The sequence below is a fragment of the Diadema antillarum genome, unplaced genomic scaffold, assembly GCF_040938485.1.
Source record: "Diadema antillarum isolate AM-2024a unplaced genomic scaffold, OU_Dant_1.0 scf00000136, whole genome shotgun sequence".
Lineage (NCBI taxonomy): Eukaryota > Metazoa > Echinodermata > Echinoidea > Diadematoida > Diadematidae > Diadema > Diadema antillarum.
In genome coordinates this window covers 150,017-163,722 of record NW_027271025.1, presented here as the reverse complement: position 1 = coordinate 163,722, position 13,706 = coordinate 150,017, and the positions used below count along the sequence as shown (strand labels likewise).

The 13,706-nt window shown below is 40.7% G+C and overlaps 2 protein-coding genes across 2 annotated transcripts in view; both read left to right on the top strand.

Moving 5' to 3' along the window:
- LOC139720991 (protein turtle homolog B-like) overlaps window positions 1-13,706 on the top strand; it is a 107,879-nt gene that overhangs the window by 87,730 nt on the left and 6,443 nt on the right. The gene's annotated exons all lie outside the window — the stretch shown is intronic.
- Window positions 9,189-13,398, top strand: LOC139721021 (uncharacterized). The gene has a single exon (XM_071632350.1). The coding sequence runs from the start codon at window positions 9,325-9,327 to the stop codon at window positions 10,156-10,158; it is 834 nt and encodes a 277-aa protein (XP_071488451.1). The 5' UTR covers window positions 9,189-9,324; the 3' UTR covers window positions 10,159-13,398.

Here is a 13,706-nt window from a genome sequence, read left to right as displayed (position 1 = left end):
TATGATCAATTAAAAAACGAAGAGGGGCACCATTTTTAAGGTTGTGAATTTTCCTGTTGAAAACAAGGCAAATTATGTTTTCTTACTGGAAGTGGGGTAGTGAATGAACACGCGTGGAATGTGTTGTTGATACCCAGACAATGGTCGTGGACAATGGCCAGGATTGGAATGTTTCATGAGGAATTCCACTATCGCAGCTAGTCTTTGTTCATTCTGAAATGTGGTGTGTGCAAGCACATGGAAACATGTGCTTACTTCTTTCATGTGCATGCATTTCACCCTGTGTCAAGAATTCAGACTAGCAGTGCTCGGGGAAATCCACATGAATAATTTGTCCCCGCCGAACGAGTTCGAGCAGGGGACTATGAAACGGGCTCCGTACGTGTGTGTGTCCGTGTGTCCGTCCGTCCGTGTGTCCGTCCGTCCGTCCGTGTGTCCGTGTGTGCGTCCGTGTGTGATCAAAATCTTCAATTTGCTACTTCTCTGTCATTTATGAGCCAATTTTGATTCTGTTTGCTTTATATGATAGCACTACATGGGAGCTTTGAAACTTCTACACAGAATTTCAGTCGTGACCTTTGACCTTGACCTTTGACCTATATTGTACATTTTGCTGCAAAATGCTACTCCTTCGCCATTTCTAACCCGATTTCGATTCCGTTTGCTTTATGTGATGGCACTAGGTGAGGGCTTCAAAACTTCTACACAGAATTTTGACCTTTGACTTCTTTGACCTTTGACCTTGATTTTTTGACCTATATTGTACATTTTGCTACAAAATGCTACTCCTTCGCCATTTCTAACCCGATTTCGATTCCGTTTGCTTTATGTGATGGCACTAGGTGAGGGCTTCAAAACTTCTACACAGAATTTTGACCTTTGACTTCTTTGACCTTTGACCTTGATTTTTGACCTATATTGTACATTTTGCTACGAAATGCTACTCCTTCGCCATTTTTAACCCGATTTCGATTCCGTTTGCTTTATATGATGGCACTAGTTGAGGGCTTCAAAACTTCTACACAGAATTTTGACCTTTGACTTCTTTGACCTTTGACCTATATTGTGCATTTTGCTACAGAATGCTACTCCTTCGCCATTTCTAACCCGATTTCGATTCCGTTTGCTTTATGTGATAGCACTAGGTGAGGGCTTCAAAACTCCTACACAGAATTTTGACCTTTGTCTTCTTTGACCTTTGACCTTGATTTTTGACCTATATTGTACATTGGCTACAAAATGCTACTCCTTCGCCATTTCTAACCCAATTTCGATTCCATTTGCTTTATGTGATGGCACTAGGTGAGGGCTTCAAAACTTCTACACAGAATTTTGACCTTTGACTCTTTTGCCCTTTGACCTTGATTTTTTACCTTTATTGCACATTTTGTTACAAAATGCTACTTCCGGCGGGGACATATGTTACGCACCGCGTAATTTCTACTTTTCCTTGTTGATTAAGCATTCATGTGCCTTGCAGCAGAGCTCGGGACAGGTGGCAGCCAGGTCCATTGTTCAGGGTCATTGTAAGTGCACACTCACATACACATCATTGGTTCCTGTGTAAAGTTCAAGTTTTGTATAGAGAGTGAAAATTCGATCACAATCTGGAACCTAACATTTAAAACTCACAGCATTGAGTCAGCAGCCAATGGATACTACGCAATGCGACACGCCGCGTCTTGCGACAGATTTCGACCAATCACAGACCCGGAATTCCGGTGCGAATGCGAGGATAATCTTTTTAAACTCGACGCTAGACATGTCTCTGAATTTTGCTAGTTCCTGACCCGTATTGAAATGAAGATGGGAAAACGTGCCCTTATTGTGATACTATATACTTTAGCGGACATAGTCTTCACCATATTTTAGAGGGGCATGAAAGATTTCAGGTTAGTTTTTTGGCGTCAAACGTGAAGGAATATTTTTGAATACAATACCGAACTTTGAGAGGGATTTTGATATTCTATATTCTTCTTTTCTGTTTATTTTGATCATGAGCATATTTGCTTATGTTTTCTCTTTCAGTCGAAACTAAAAGTGTCGAAAACTGACGAGAAATACTCGTTCTACACGGATTTATTCATGACCATGTATCTGCTCATTACGTATGCAAGCACCGCTCAGCCGTGCATACGACTTGAATAAATACTTGCGTTTTCGCTCGCGCTGCGGACTGACTGTAAATAGCAAATGCCAGGTAATATCTCTGCCAGATTAAATACATTTTGGATTGAAAGAAGAACAATGTGTGGTAACGTATCTGACGCATCAGACGTTCCGTTAGGATACAATTTTAAACCCAACACCAATCATGCTAATATATTCATTTTAACTTGTAAGAACATCACAATATGATTATTTTTGTTAAAACACCGCACTTCTAAACGTAAAAAATGTTCTCGTCATAGATAGAAGATTAGATCATTCTTCAATAAAACTTTGAGATGTACGTGAAATACGAGAGTCAAGCAGGCACAATTCCACAATGCTTCTTTTCTGATATAGTTCCGAAATTTTTTAATATGATGCACGGAAGACGGTAAGAATGAAATTGGAAAAGATATAAGCAAGTGATGAATATAAATTCAATTTCTTTTGTTCCTGTCTGTAATAAATTAGGTCTGAAGAACCAATAAGCGATGGTAACGTACTTGACAAAGTATTTATGTTTATTGACATAATAAACTACCGATTTACATCAAACCCTGATCACTCAAACATATGATTCAAAAACCTGATGCAAAACCTTAGACATTGTTAGACGTCAAATCCTATCATCATTTTCAGAACATAAACCTGCAACGAAGGGAGTGATCTTGACTTTAACCATAATACTAACCCCATTTTACGTAAATAAGATGCAACATTATAATGAAAGTTAATAATGAAAGGTAGACTGTTCATGTAGTTGCGTTTGCTGTGAAGTTGAAAAAAAAAAAAGGTGGGTACCAAAACCCAGCCTCTAAAGTCTTTCGATGTTATTGTGGAACAAAACACGCACACAGACACAGACACACAAACACAACAAAGCAGAAAGAAAATGAATTTGTAACATGTCTGACGGCACTTTTTGTAAATGCCACAATAAGTGATAGTACATTTCTGGTTTAGATGAGTATAGGTTTTAACCTTTTGCAAGATAATCGAAATCCGCTGACACAAAATACTTTACAGCATATAACTCTAAGAAGAATTAAGTATTTACTTCATGAAAATGGTTTTGAAATGACGGAGATGTCCAAAATAAAGTACAAGAAAGATGTCCAAATAAAAGGAGATGAGCCACCACATTTTGTTAGAAACTCATTCTTTTACTTTATATTGGATATATCGGCCATTTCAAAACCGATTTTCATCAAATAAACTTCTAATTCCTCTTAGAACTATCCTCTTAGCAAGTCATAATAAGAGAGCACGTTGTAAACCGGTTAAATCCACGCGCAAAAGCGCAGCACGGATAACCTTGCTGCATGATACATTTTATAGGTAACGTATCTGACATGTTTGATGGTAACGTATCTGACGTGCCGTTACCGCTCTCATACTATTATCTACTAAGATATTCATTTTCTCAAACAATTTCTGTTGTGTGATTAATCATTACCTTAAGTATTCAAAAGTATCTGAGCTTCGTTTTTATTTACAGCATACTTTTTTCTAAATGAAGCAAAGTTTAAGTAACGTATCTGAAATCAGCTTATCGTAACATGAGGCTTCCGCGGCTTCAGATCAGTATATTTTCTTTGTAACAAGAGATTCAATGAATAAATCATGGTTCCATGTATGCGTTAGGTTGACTTTGTTTAACACATAAAATTACACTGCCATGCGGCATTTCTTTGATCTTCTCTCAAGAGTCTGAAAAAAAGGTAACGTATCTGACTGCGATTTGGCGACATGATATAAATCATCTCTTAGAAGAATATCAAAACATCATATTGTTATGTAATATTATTTTTCATTCAGGCACTCAAGGGGCAATGTAATGAGGTACAAAAGATATGATCTGAATGATATGTTAACAAGTAACAACTTGTTATATGAACACTTCCTGTCCTGGCGACATGGTGTTTTTAGGGTTACATCAAACTTCGGATTGTATTTCTAATATTATCCCGGATGTCCCAATAGCTTTATTGATACATATTTTACAGGTCTGACCTCTCAGATGAATTTAAGAAAAAAAATGATTTCTGAGGGACAAAATATCGATTTAAACTGTATAAACATGCTGGCGACACGAAAATCACAGTTTTGCACATTTTTTGGGAGAATGGCCCTAATGTCACATTCTATGGTGGGACATTCTCAGCCTCTTGCCTGTTACACTCACAATGTGTTGTCCTTTTAAATTCTATTCTTGCGTACAGGCCTACTTTGATGAAATGAATGTATACTTTCTCCAAGTAAGACTAAGAAATAGTCCCACTATTTCTTATAGTGAAAGGTAAGGAGAGACTAAGGGATCGCCTGCGGCGTCTGTGTGTCCACTGTCCGTCCGTCCTTCCGTCGGTAACGCTACAAAAACTTCAATAACTCTCTACTGAGGACTTCAATTTCAATCAAACTTGGAGGGAAGAGTGGTTATGCAAAGTTACACATTTTATTAAAAATGAAGGTCATCTCAAGGTCAAAGGTCACAGGCAGGGGTCAATGAACTTTACTTACGGTGCGTTTCGATTATGGCTCATAACTTTTGATGTATATATCCATTTGTGACCAAACTTGGATGGCAGATGTCCCTTGGGGAGTTGAAGGTCACCACAAGGTCAAAGGTCACAGACGAGTCAACAAACTTTTAGGGCCCAATGTTAAGTTTTTACGGCACGTTTGGATTATGGCTCATAACTTTTGATCCCTATGTCCGTTTTTGACCAAACTTGGATGGTAGATGTCCCTTGGAGAGTTGAAGGTCACCATAAGGTCAAAGGTCACAGACAGGGGTCAACAAAATTTTAGGGCCTAATGTTAAGTTTTTACGGCGAGTTTCTATTGTGGCTCATAAGTTTTGATCTATATGTCTGTTTGTGACCAAACTTGGATAGTAGATGTCTCTTGGGGGGCTTGTGCTGAAAGGGTGGGTTGGGTGGTGGCGCGTCGCGTTAATGGGAACACCACCCTTCGTCCAAAGCCCCCCCAGTTTTGCCGAAAGGGTGCGTTGGGAGCGTTGGATCGCGTCGCATTGACTGGAACCCCACCCTTCGTCCAAAGCCCCCCCCCCCCCAGTTTTGCCGAAAGGGTGCATTGGTACTTTTTCTCTTTTTCTCATGTAACCCTATAAAGCCCAAGCTATTTTGATGTTATTGTTTGATGTTTCATCGTCACATTTGGCACATGGGTAGAGCAACTCATAGTCTACATGACCGCATACTTGATTTTTTTCATGGTGACACATAGAGGGCGCTATTTACCAAAATATAAAGAAATACATAGGAAATATGCTAAAAACATGATTTGTCTGTATAATTTCTTTATCCCCAGTATGTCTTATCATAGACCAATATTTTTGATATTTGCCGCAAATGATCTGCAAGTCAAAGCTCATCATTTTTTATGGTTGACATTTCTCAAGGTCGCTACATGGGGGCGCTATTCATAACAAAATAAAGAAATACATTATGAGACATGTGATGTATTGTTAGGGATAGGTACATGCATAGTTATCATATTTCGTATTCCAATAATATCGGAATTTTAAATTTGCAGATTGATAATGTGATAAACAAATGATATTAGAGGTATAACTTGTGTGGAGGAATCAAAATGACACAAAATAGAATGGCAATCTTTGGAAAATACTGTTATTTTCAAGTATCTCTATTATATCTACTGTTTTATGGCATTGTCACAGAAAAACAAAGGAAATAATAGGAAAAACATTTCAGGGCCATAATTACTTCACATTTTGCTCCTTCAGCAAATTTCAGCCAAGAAATGCCCATTGTATACATTATGGTTAATTGGAATTGAAACAAAAAATATGCAAAATCTGACTGACATGGTTGTCAGTTTTATTGTTGCCATGGCAATCCAGCAATATCAAATATAGCTAAATTATATATCAAAATGTTCGAAATAAGATTTTTGGAAAAGTCACCAAATTTGGTTAAAACTGGATTAAGGGCGAAGGAGTGGCAAATGAAAATCTGGTAGGGGGCACAATGTGCCCCCCCCTCGGGCTTTATAGGGTTAAAAGACGAGTTTTGAATTCATATTTAACCAACTGATATTAAACAACAAATAGCAATTAGACCAAACAGTAATTGGGCGAAATGATGACTAGACCAACTGGGATATATTAGACCAACTGATATTAAACAGTCTATTAGACCAACTGGCTTTAGACCAAGTTGTAATAGAGTGTAAACCGATCCGGACGATAGCCTCTTTGAAATGGTTGTTTGAAGGTTAAATATGAATTCAAAACTCGTCTTTTAATATTACATGAGAAAAAGTACCAACGCACCCTTTCGGCAAAACCCAGGGGGGGCTTTGGACGAAAGGTGGGGTTCCAGTCAACGGGACGCGTCCCAACGCTCCCAACGCACCCTTTCAGCAAAACCGGGGTGGCTTTGGACGAAGGGTGGTGTTCCCATTAACGCGACGCACCACCACCCAAGCCACCCTTTCGGCACAAGCCCTCTTGGGGAGTTGAAGTTCACCACAAGGTTAAAGGTTATAGGCGTGGTCAATGAACTTCCGGGACTTAGAAAATATGAATTTTTTTCTGTGCAAATGGGCGAGACACATTTTGGCACTTGCCTTGTTCCAGTCATAGTTTACTTCTTTAGAAAAAAAGTAAGACAGAGTATATGCTTGTCCACTCATGTGGGCCATAAATGAAAATGCTATTACCTTTATTTGTTTGAAGTTGTCTCAAGGCTTATAATGCCATGTTGTTGTTGTTTTTTCATATGAAGAAAAGAGATTTCTTGTATAATGAATTTTGTGACACACCAATACAATATCTCAAAGCATTCTTGAGAATGCCATATTTGTCAAGCTGGTTTGGATTGTTCACCCACTCACATCATCAACCAGATTTCTTTACTCAAATGATAGGCTCTTAATAGAACTCACAGTTTTGCACCATCAGACTCCTTTGATATCACAATAAGCATACTTCTGCATTGCATACTCAATCTGTGACAAGTGCCTACTCAAGCATTTACTATTGAAAATTTCAACTAACCACTTCCTCATACTTTACCATTTGCTTTTCCTGAAAAAAAAGGCCATTGTACTGTATTCAGGAAGCAGTGTGGACCACAGATGTTAGTCCAAGGTGTAAAAATCAAATACCAATCTTCATTCATGAAATGGAATAAGATTTTGCATGAGTTGAAAGATGACCACTCTATTAAACTTTGCTTTGCCCTGTACAGGGCTACTTATCTTTCACTTTGTGTAACATCTTCTGTCATCACACTTGTCACCATTTGTATGCCTCTGCCACTAAGTGTCGTCAGAGGCATTATGTTTTCAGGTTGTCTGTCCATCCATCCATCCGTCCGTAATCAATTTTGTGGACAGCATAACTAAAAAACTGTTTTAGGTGTCCTAATGAAACTTGGCATGTGTATGTATGAGTGAGCAAAGTTGTGCCTATCAACTTTTGGGTGCACATGCTCAAAGTCAAAGGTCATAAGGTCAAGGTTAAATGCTCAAAATTTTGCCGTATCCCCCATATCTATGCAATGCCAGAAGGTACTTTCTTGAAACTTAGTGTATACATGTACATGTACTACCAAATAAAGATTATCCAGAAAGAGTTTTGTTTTTTTTTTTTGTTTTTTTTTTTCATATGAAGAAAAGAGATTTCTTGTATAATGAATTTTGTGACACACCAATACAATATCTCAAAGCATTCTTGAGAATGCCATATTTGTCAAGCTGGTTTGGATTGTTCACCCACTCACATCATCAACCAGATTTCTTTACTCAAATGATAGGCTCTTAGTAGAACTCACAGTTTTGCACCATCAGTCTCCTTTGATATCACAATAAGCATACTTCTGCATTGCATACTCAATCTGTGACAAGTGCCTACTCAAGCATTTACTATTGAAAATTTCAACTAACCACTTCCTCATACTTTACCATTTGCTTTTCCTGAAAAAAAAAGGCCATTGTACTGTATTCAGGAAGCAGTGTGGACCACAGATGTTAGTCCAAGGTGTAAAAATCAAATACCAATCTTCATTCATGAAATGGAATAAGATTTTGCATGAGGTGAAAGATGACCACTCTATTAAACTTTGCTTTGCCCTGTACAGGGCTACTTATCTTTCACTTTGTGTAACATCTTCTGTCATCACACTTGTCACCATTTGTATGCCTCTGCCACTAAGTGTCGTCAGAGGCATTATGTTTTCAGGTTGTCTGTCCATCCATCCATCCGTCCGTAATCAATTTTGTGGACAGCATAACTAAAAAACTGTTTTAGGTGTCCTAATGAAACTTGGCATGTGTATGTATGAGTGAGCAAAGTTGTGCCTATCAACTTTTGGGTGCACATGCTCAAAGTCAAAGGTCATAAGGTCAAGGTTAAATGCTCAAAATTTTGCCGTATCCCCCATATCTATGCAATGCCAGAAGGTACTTTCTTGAAACTTAGTGTATACATGTACATGTACTACCAAATAAAGATTATCCAGAAAGAGTTTTGTTTTTTTTTTTGTTTTTTTTTTTTTCATATGAAGAAAAGAGATTTCTTGTATAATGAATTTTGTGACACACCAATACAATATCTCAAAGCATTCTTGAGAATGCCATATTTGTCAAGCTGGTTTGGATTGTTCACCCACTCACATCATCAACCAGATTTCTTTACTCAAATGATAGGCTCTTAGTAGAACTCACAGTTTTGCACCATCAGTCTCCTTTGATATCACAATAAGCATACTTCTGCATTGCATACTCAATCTGTGACAAGTGCCTACTCAAGCATTTACTATTGAAAATTTCAACTAACCACTTCCTCATACTTTACCATTTGCTTTTCCTGAAAAAAAAAAGGCCATTGTACTGTATTCAGGAAGCAGTGTGGACCACAGATGTTAGTCCAAGGTGTAAAAATCAAATACCAATCTTCATTCATGAAATGGAATAAGATTTTGCATGAGGTGAAAGATGACCACTCTATTTTATTACGTAAGTCTCCGATCGAGACTACATGTCTCATCGGGTGTAATATGAGATCCCGCTGGTCACGTGTGTGGCAATTCGTTGGCGCGTTGTGTGTGTGTGAAAAGGATTTTTCACAACCCTCGAATATTCAAGAATTTCGCGGAAATTCTTCCTTTCGGACTTATCAGAATAATGAAAGAACAGAAGGATAGAAGATCCGCTGGCGTGGCCGCGGAAAAAGAAAACAAAGAGAAGAAAACTGACCGCGCAGCGGCAGAATCTTCGGGCGAAAACAGAGCAGCAATGGAGTCACAACAGGCGGTGAGTGCTAGCCAAGCTGACCGCGCAGCGGCACCGAAAGGTACGGCTGCCAACACGGGCCGTGGACGGGGAGTACCGGCGGTGATGGAGGCTGGCGACCGCGCGGCGGTAGCGGCGACTCGGCCTCGGATTGCTACGAAATCCAACTCGTCAAAGTTGACAAATGATAACTTTGGGACCGTAAACAGTCGTCTTGATAGACTCGAAGGCTTGCTCTGTCAGTTCATGGAGGCTCTTCCCAGTAAAAGGGAAGGGGTGGCAGGCATGGGACATGCACAGCCAGACCGACATCTTGATCGCAGTGGAAGTGATTCAGCCTCTGCTTCAACTTCTAGCGTTAGTGCAGATTATGACTTGGCACATACAGAAGAAATGGATGTTGAGGATGATGACATGGTGCATGCCTTGAGTGCAGGGCATAGCTCAGAGCTGGAGTCGTGCGTGGATAGGGCAGAAGCACAGACAGTACCAGCTTTTGCTGCTAAATTTGCGGTGGCATCAGATATTGGACAGCCTCTTGATGAGGAGCTAGCAAGCTCTGTCAACTACTTGATGAGCCATCATCTGGAAGAGAAAGTGCTCGATGAGACAAGTAGCAAATACCCAGTGCCGTCGAACTGTCGAGGGATCGACACCCCGAAAGTGAATCAGACGATCTGGGACAACCTCTCTGCCCCTGTTCGTACGAAGGATGTGAAACTTTAGAGGGTCCAAAAATCCCTAACAAGAGGTATCTCGGCTTATGTCAGCCTGCTCGATCCAAGCAACATATCTCCCGAACAGCAAGACGTTCTAGCTTTGTTGTGCAACGCAAACTTTGAGATGAATGCTCTTCGTAAAGAATTGATCAAGCCGGATCTGAACGCGAAATTTACTCATCTCTGCAAACCAACAAACCCTGTAACCAAGTATCTCTTTGGGGATGACTTGGGCAAGCAAGTAAAGGACTTGCAAGACCAGCACAAAGCGGCGGCCGGAGTGATGAGAGGCGGGTTTAAAAGACCCAAGCCGGCCTATCACCCCTACCCAAGCCAAGGGTCTCAACGCAGATACAAGGAAGCTGGTTGGGTGTCGCGGACATCCTACGCGGATTCGTCAGGGAGCACATCTAGGCCTTTTTTAGGCCAACGAAACCAGTGGAGGAAGAGGACCCCACAAGCTCCCCATACGTTTACCCCGACAGCGTCTCGAGAGGGACGCCAAGCCCCACAGTACCGGAAGCTCGGCCAAGGGCAGGGCAGGATGAAATAGAGCAACTCCCAAACAGTGATGAGGTAAGGGAGACAATAACATCTAATGTCAATGATATTGCAGTCGGAGGTCGACTGAAGCTACATATGCACAACTGGGGAGAGCTTACATCTGATACATATATTTTGCAAGCTGTACAGGGCTACAAGCTTGAATTTGACCCAGCTAAATATCCCCCTTGTAGGGAAAAACCCCTTCATGAATTCAAAAGAAATTCTGAGGAAATGGCCTCGATTCAGGAAGAAATCAACAAGCTGGTTGAGAAAAATGTCATAGAAGCATGTGAACATGTAGAAGGGGAATTCATATCAAATATTTTCACAAGGCCAAAGAAGAATGGCGGCCTCAGGGTCATCTTGGATTTGACAGAATTAAACAAGAGTATTTTGTATCAGCATTTTAAGATGGATAATATCAAGACAGCTCTACCGCTTATTTCTCCGGGAGATTATTTAGCTTCAGTCGATCTCCGAGACGCATACTTCACGGTTCCTATCCACCCAGATTCTCGAAAATTCCTGAGATTTACATGGCAGGGAAGGTTATGGCAATTTCAAGCACTTCCCAATGGGCTTAGTTCAGCACCAAGGCTCTTTACAAAACTGCTAAAGCCTGTTTTGGCAACGCTCAGGGAGCAGGGCCACATTGTAATTGCATATCTAGATGATACACTTATCATTGCAAAAACTGCCGAGGAAATGCAGGCAGCAGTGAGCGCAACTACTAAGTTGCTATCAAATTTGGGGTTTATTGTTCACCCTGAAAAATCAGTTTTAGAGCCTACTCATGAGATTACCTTTCTGGGTTTCAATCTGAACACTCTGGATATGAGTGTTAGGCTTCCAAAAGAAAAACAGGAGAACATAAAGCAGTCTTGTAAAGAACTGTTGGCTACTGAGAAACCTGTTATCAGAACAGTTGCAAAGGTTATTGGACAACTAGTGGCATCATTCCCAGCAGTACAATATGGCCCTCTCTATTATAGAGCCTTAGAGAAAGACAAGATTCTTGCCCTTGCAAGGAACAAGGGACATTTCGATAGGCATATGACCTTGTCAAGAGAAAGCATCCATGAAATTCAGTGGTGGATATGGAACCTTGAGTCACAGTTTAGCCCAATGCAGAGGGCAAAACCAGATGTGGAAATCCACACAGATGCCAGTGGTAAAGGCTGGGGGGCAACAAATCTGTGCACTTCAACAGGTGGCAGATGGAATAGTGATGAGTTGAAAGAGGCAAATCAGAATAAAATTAACCTGCTAGAAATGGTAGCAGTTAGTCATGGGCTAAAAGCCTTTTGCTCAGAGAAAAGGAGCAATCATGTACTTGTTAGAGCAGATAACATAACGGCTGTCGCATATCTGAACAATATGGGTGGCACAAAATCTCCTGAATGTAATCAAATGGCCATTGATATTTGGGAATGGTGTATTAGTAAGGACATCTGGCTTACAGCTGCTCACCTACCTGGGCGATTGAATATTGAAGCAGATCGCATGTCTCGAAAATTCTCGGACAGCACAGAATGGATGTTGAATAAGAGCATATTTCAACAAATAATCAGGAGATTTGGTGTGCCTGAAATTGACATGTTTGCCTCCCGCCTAAATAAACAGGTAGACCGATATATTTCTTGGAGGCCTGAACCAGAGGCCTGGGCAGTAGATGCCTTCACAGTTGATTGGAGTCAGTGGGAGTTTTATGCCTTTCCCCCATTCAATCTAGTGCCAATGTGCTTGCAGAAAATTCAGAAGGATGAGGCATGTGGGATTTTAGTGGTGCCCAATTGGCCAACACAGGTTTGGTACCCTATCCTTAAGAGTATGCTGGTTGAGGAACCCATGTTAATTCGAAAGAGTAAGACATTATTATGTCAACCAGTTTCAGGCACCCCACATCCTTTGAATAATCACTTGTCTCTATTATGTTGCAGGCTTGGAAGGGACTTTACGCAGAGCAGGGCCTCGCACAAAGGACAATAGACATCATAGCTGCGTCGTGGAAAGGATCCACTAAAGCACAGTACCAGGTGTACATCAGAAAATGGAAAAGATTTTGTGCAGAGAGACACATTAATTATTTGAATGTCCAAGTTTGTGATGTCCTTGCATTTCTTACAAATATGTTAGACAAAGAAAAAGTTGGATACAGTAGCCTGAATACAGCCAGGAGTGCCCTTTCCACGTTTCTCATAGTTGATGGTGGACGACAGCCTCTTGGGTCGCACCCACTTGTAAATAGGTTTATGAAAGGAGTTTTTCATTTAAAGCCGCCTGCTCCTCGCTACTCTTCTATCTGGGATGTTAAAGTCGTCTTGGACTACCTCAGAAAGCTGTCTCCATCCAAGGCACTTAATCTGAAGCAACTTACTCAGAAATTGACTATGCTGATAGCACTTGTTTCTGCACAAAGGGTGCAGTCTCTTCATGTTATCCACCTGGACAGGATGAGGTGGAAAAAATCATCTGTTGAGATTTCTTTTGAGAACACACTGAAACAAAACAAGCCTGGAAATACGGGATTCAGTGTCACACTAAATGCGTACCCTCCAGATAGGAGATTGTGCATAGTGAATTATATGAAAGAGTATGTGCAGCGGACACAGAATCTAAGAGGGATGGAGAGACATTTGTTAGTAGCTTATAAGAAGCCTCACCGTCGTGCATCAAAGCAAACAATTGCACGTTGGATTAAGACTGTCCTTCATGACGCTGGTGTCGATACACAGACCTTCAGTGCTCACTCCACAAGGGCGGCCTCTACGTCAGCAGCACAAAGGAGTGAGGTGCCTGTGTCAGAAATCCTCTCAAGGGCTGGATGGGTGGCTGAGAAGACATTCCGCAAGTTTATTGCAAGCCCTTACAAGATACTAACCAATTTGCCCAGGCTTTACTGAAAATGTGACTTGGCAACTTCAGTCTGCATATGGAATGGCAGTCTGCACAGAGTGCACAGGTATGTCTGTCTGTAGTGATGCCGTTGATGGCTTACAGATGTATTGT

Coding starts and splice junctions, on each gene's coding strand:
- LOC139721021 (XM_071632350.1), top strand. CDS start 9,325: ATGAAAGAACAGAAGGATAGAAGATCCGCTGGCGTGGCCGCGGAAAAA.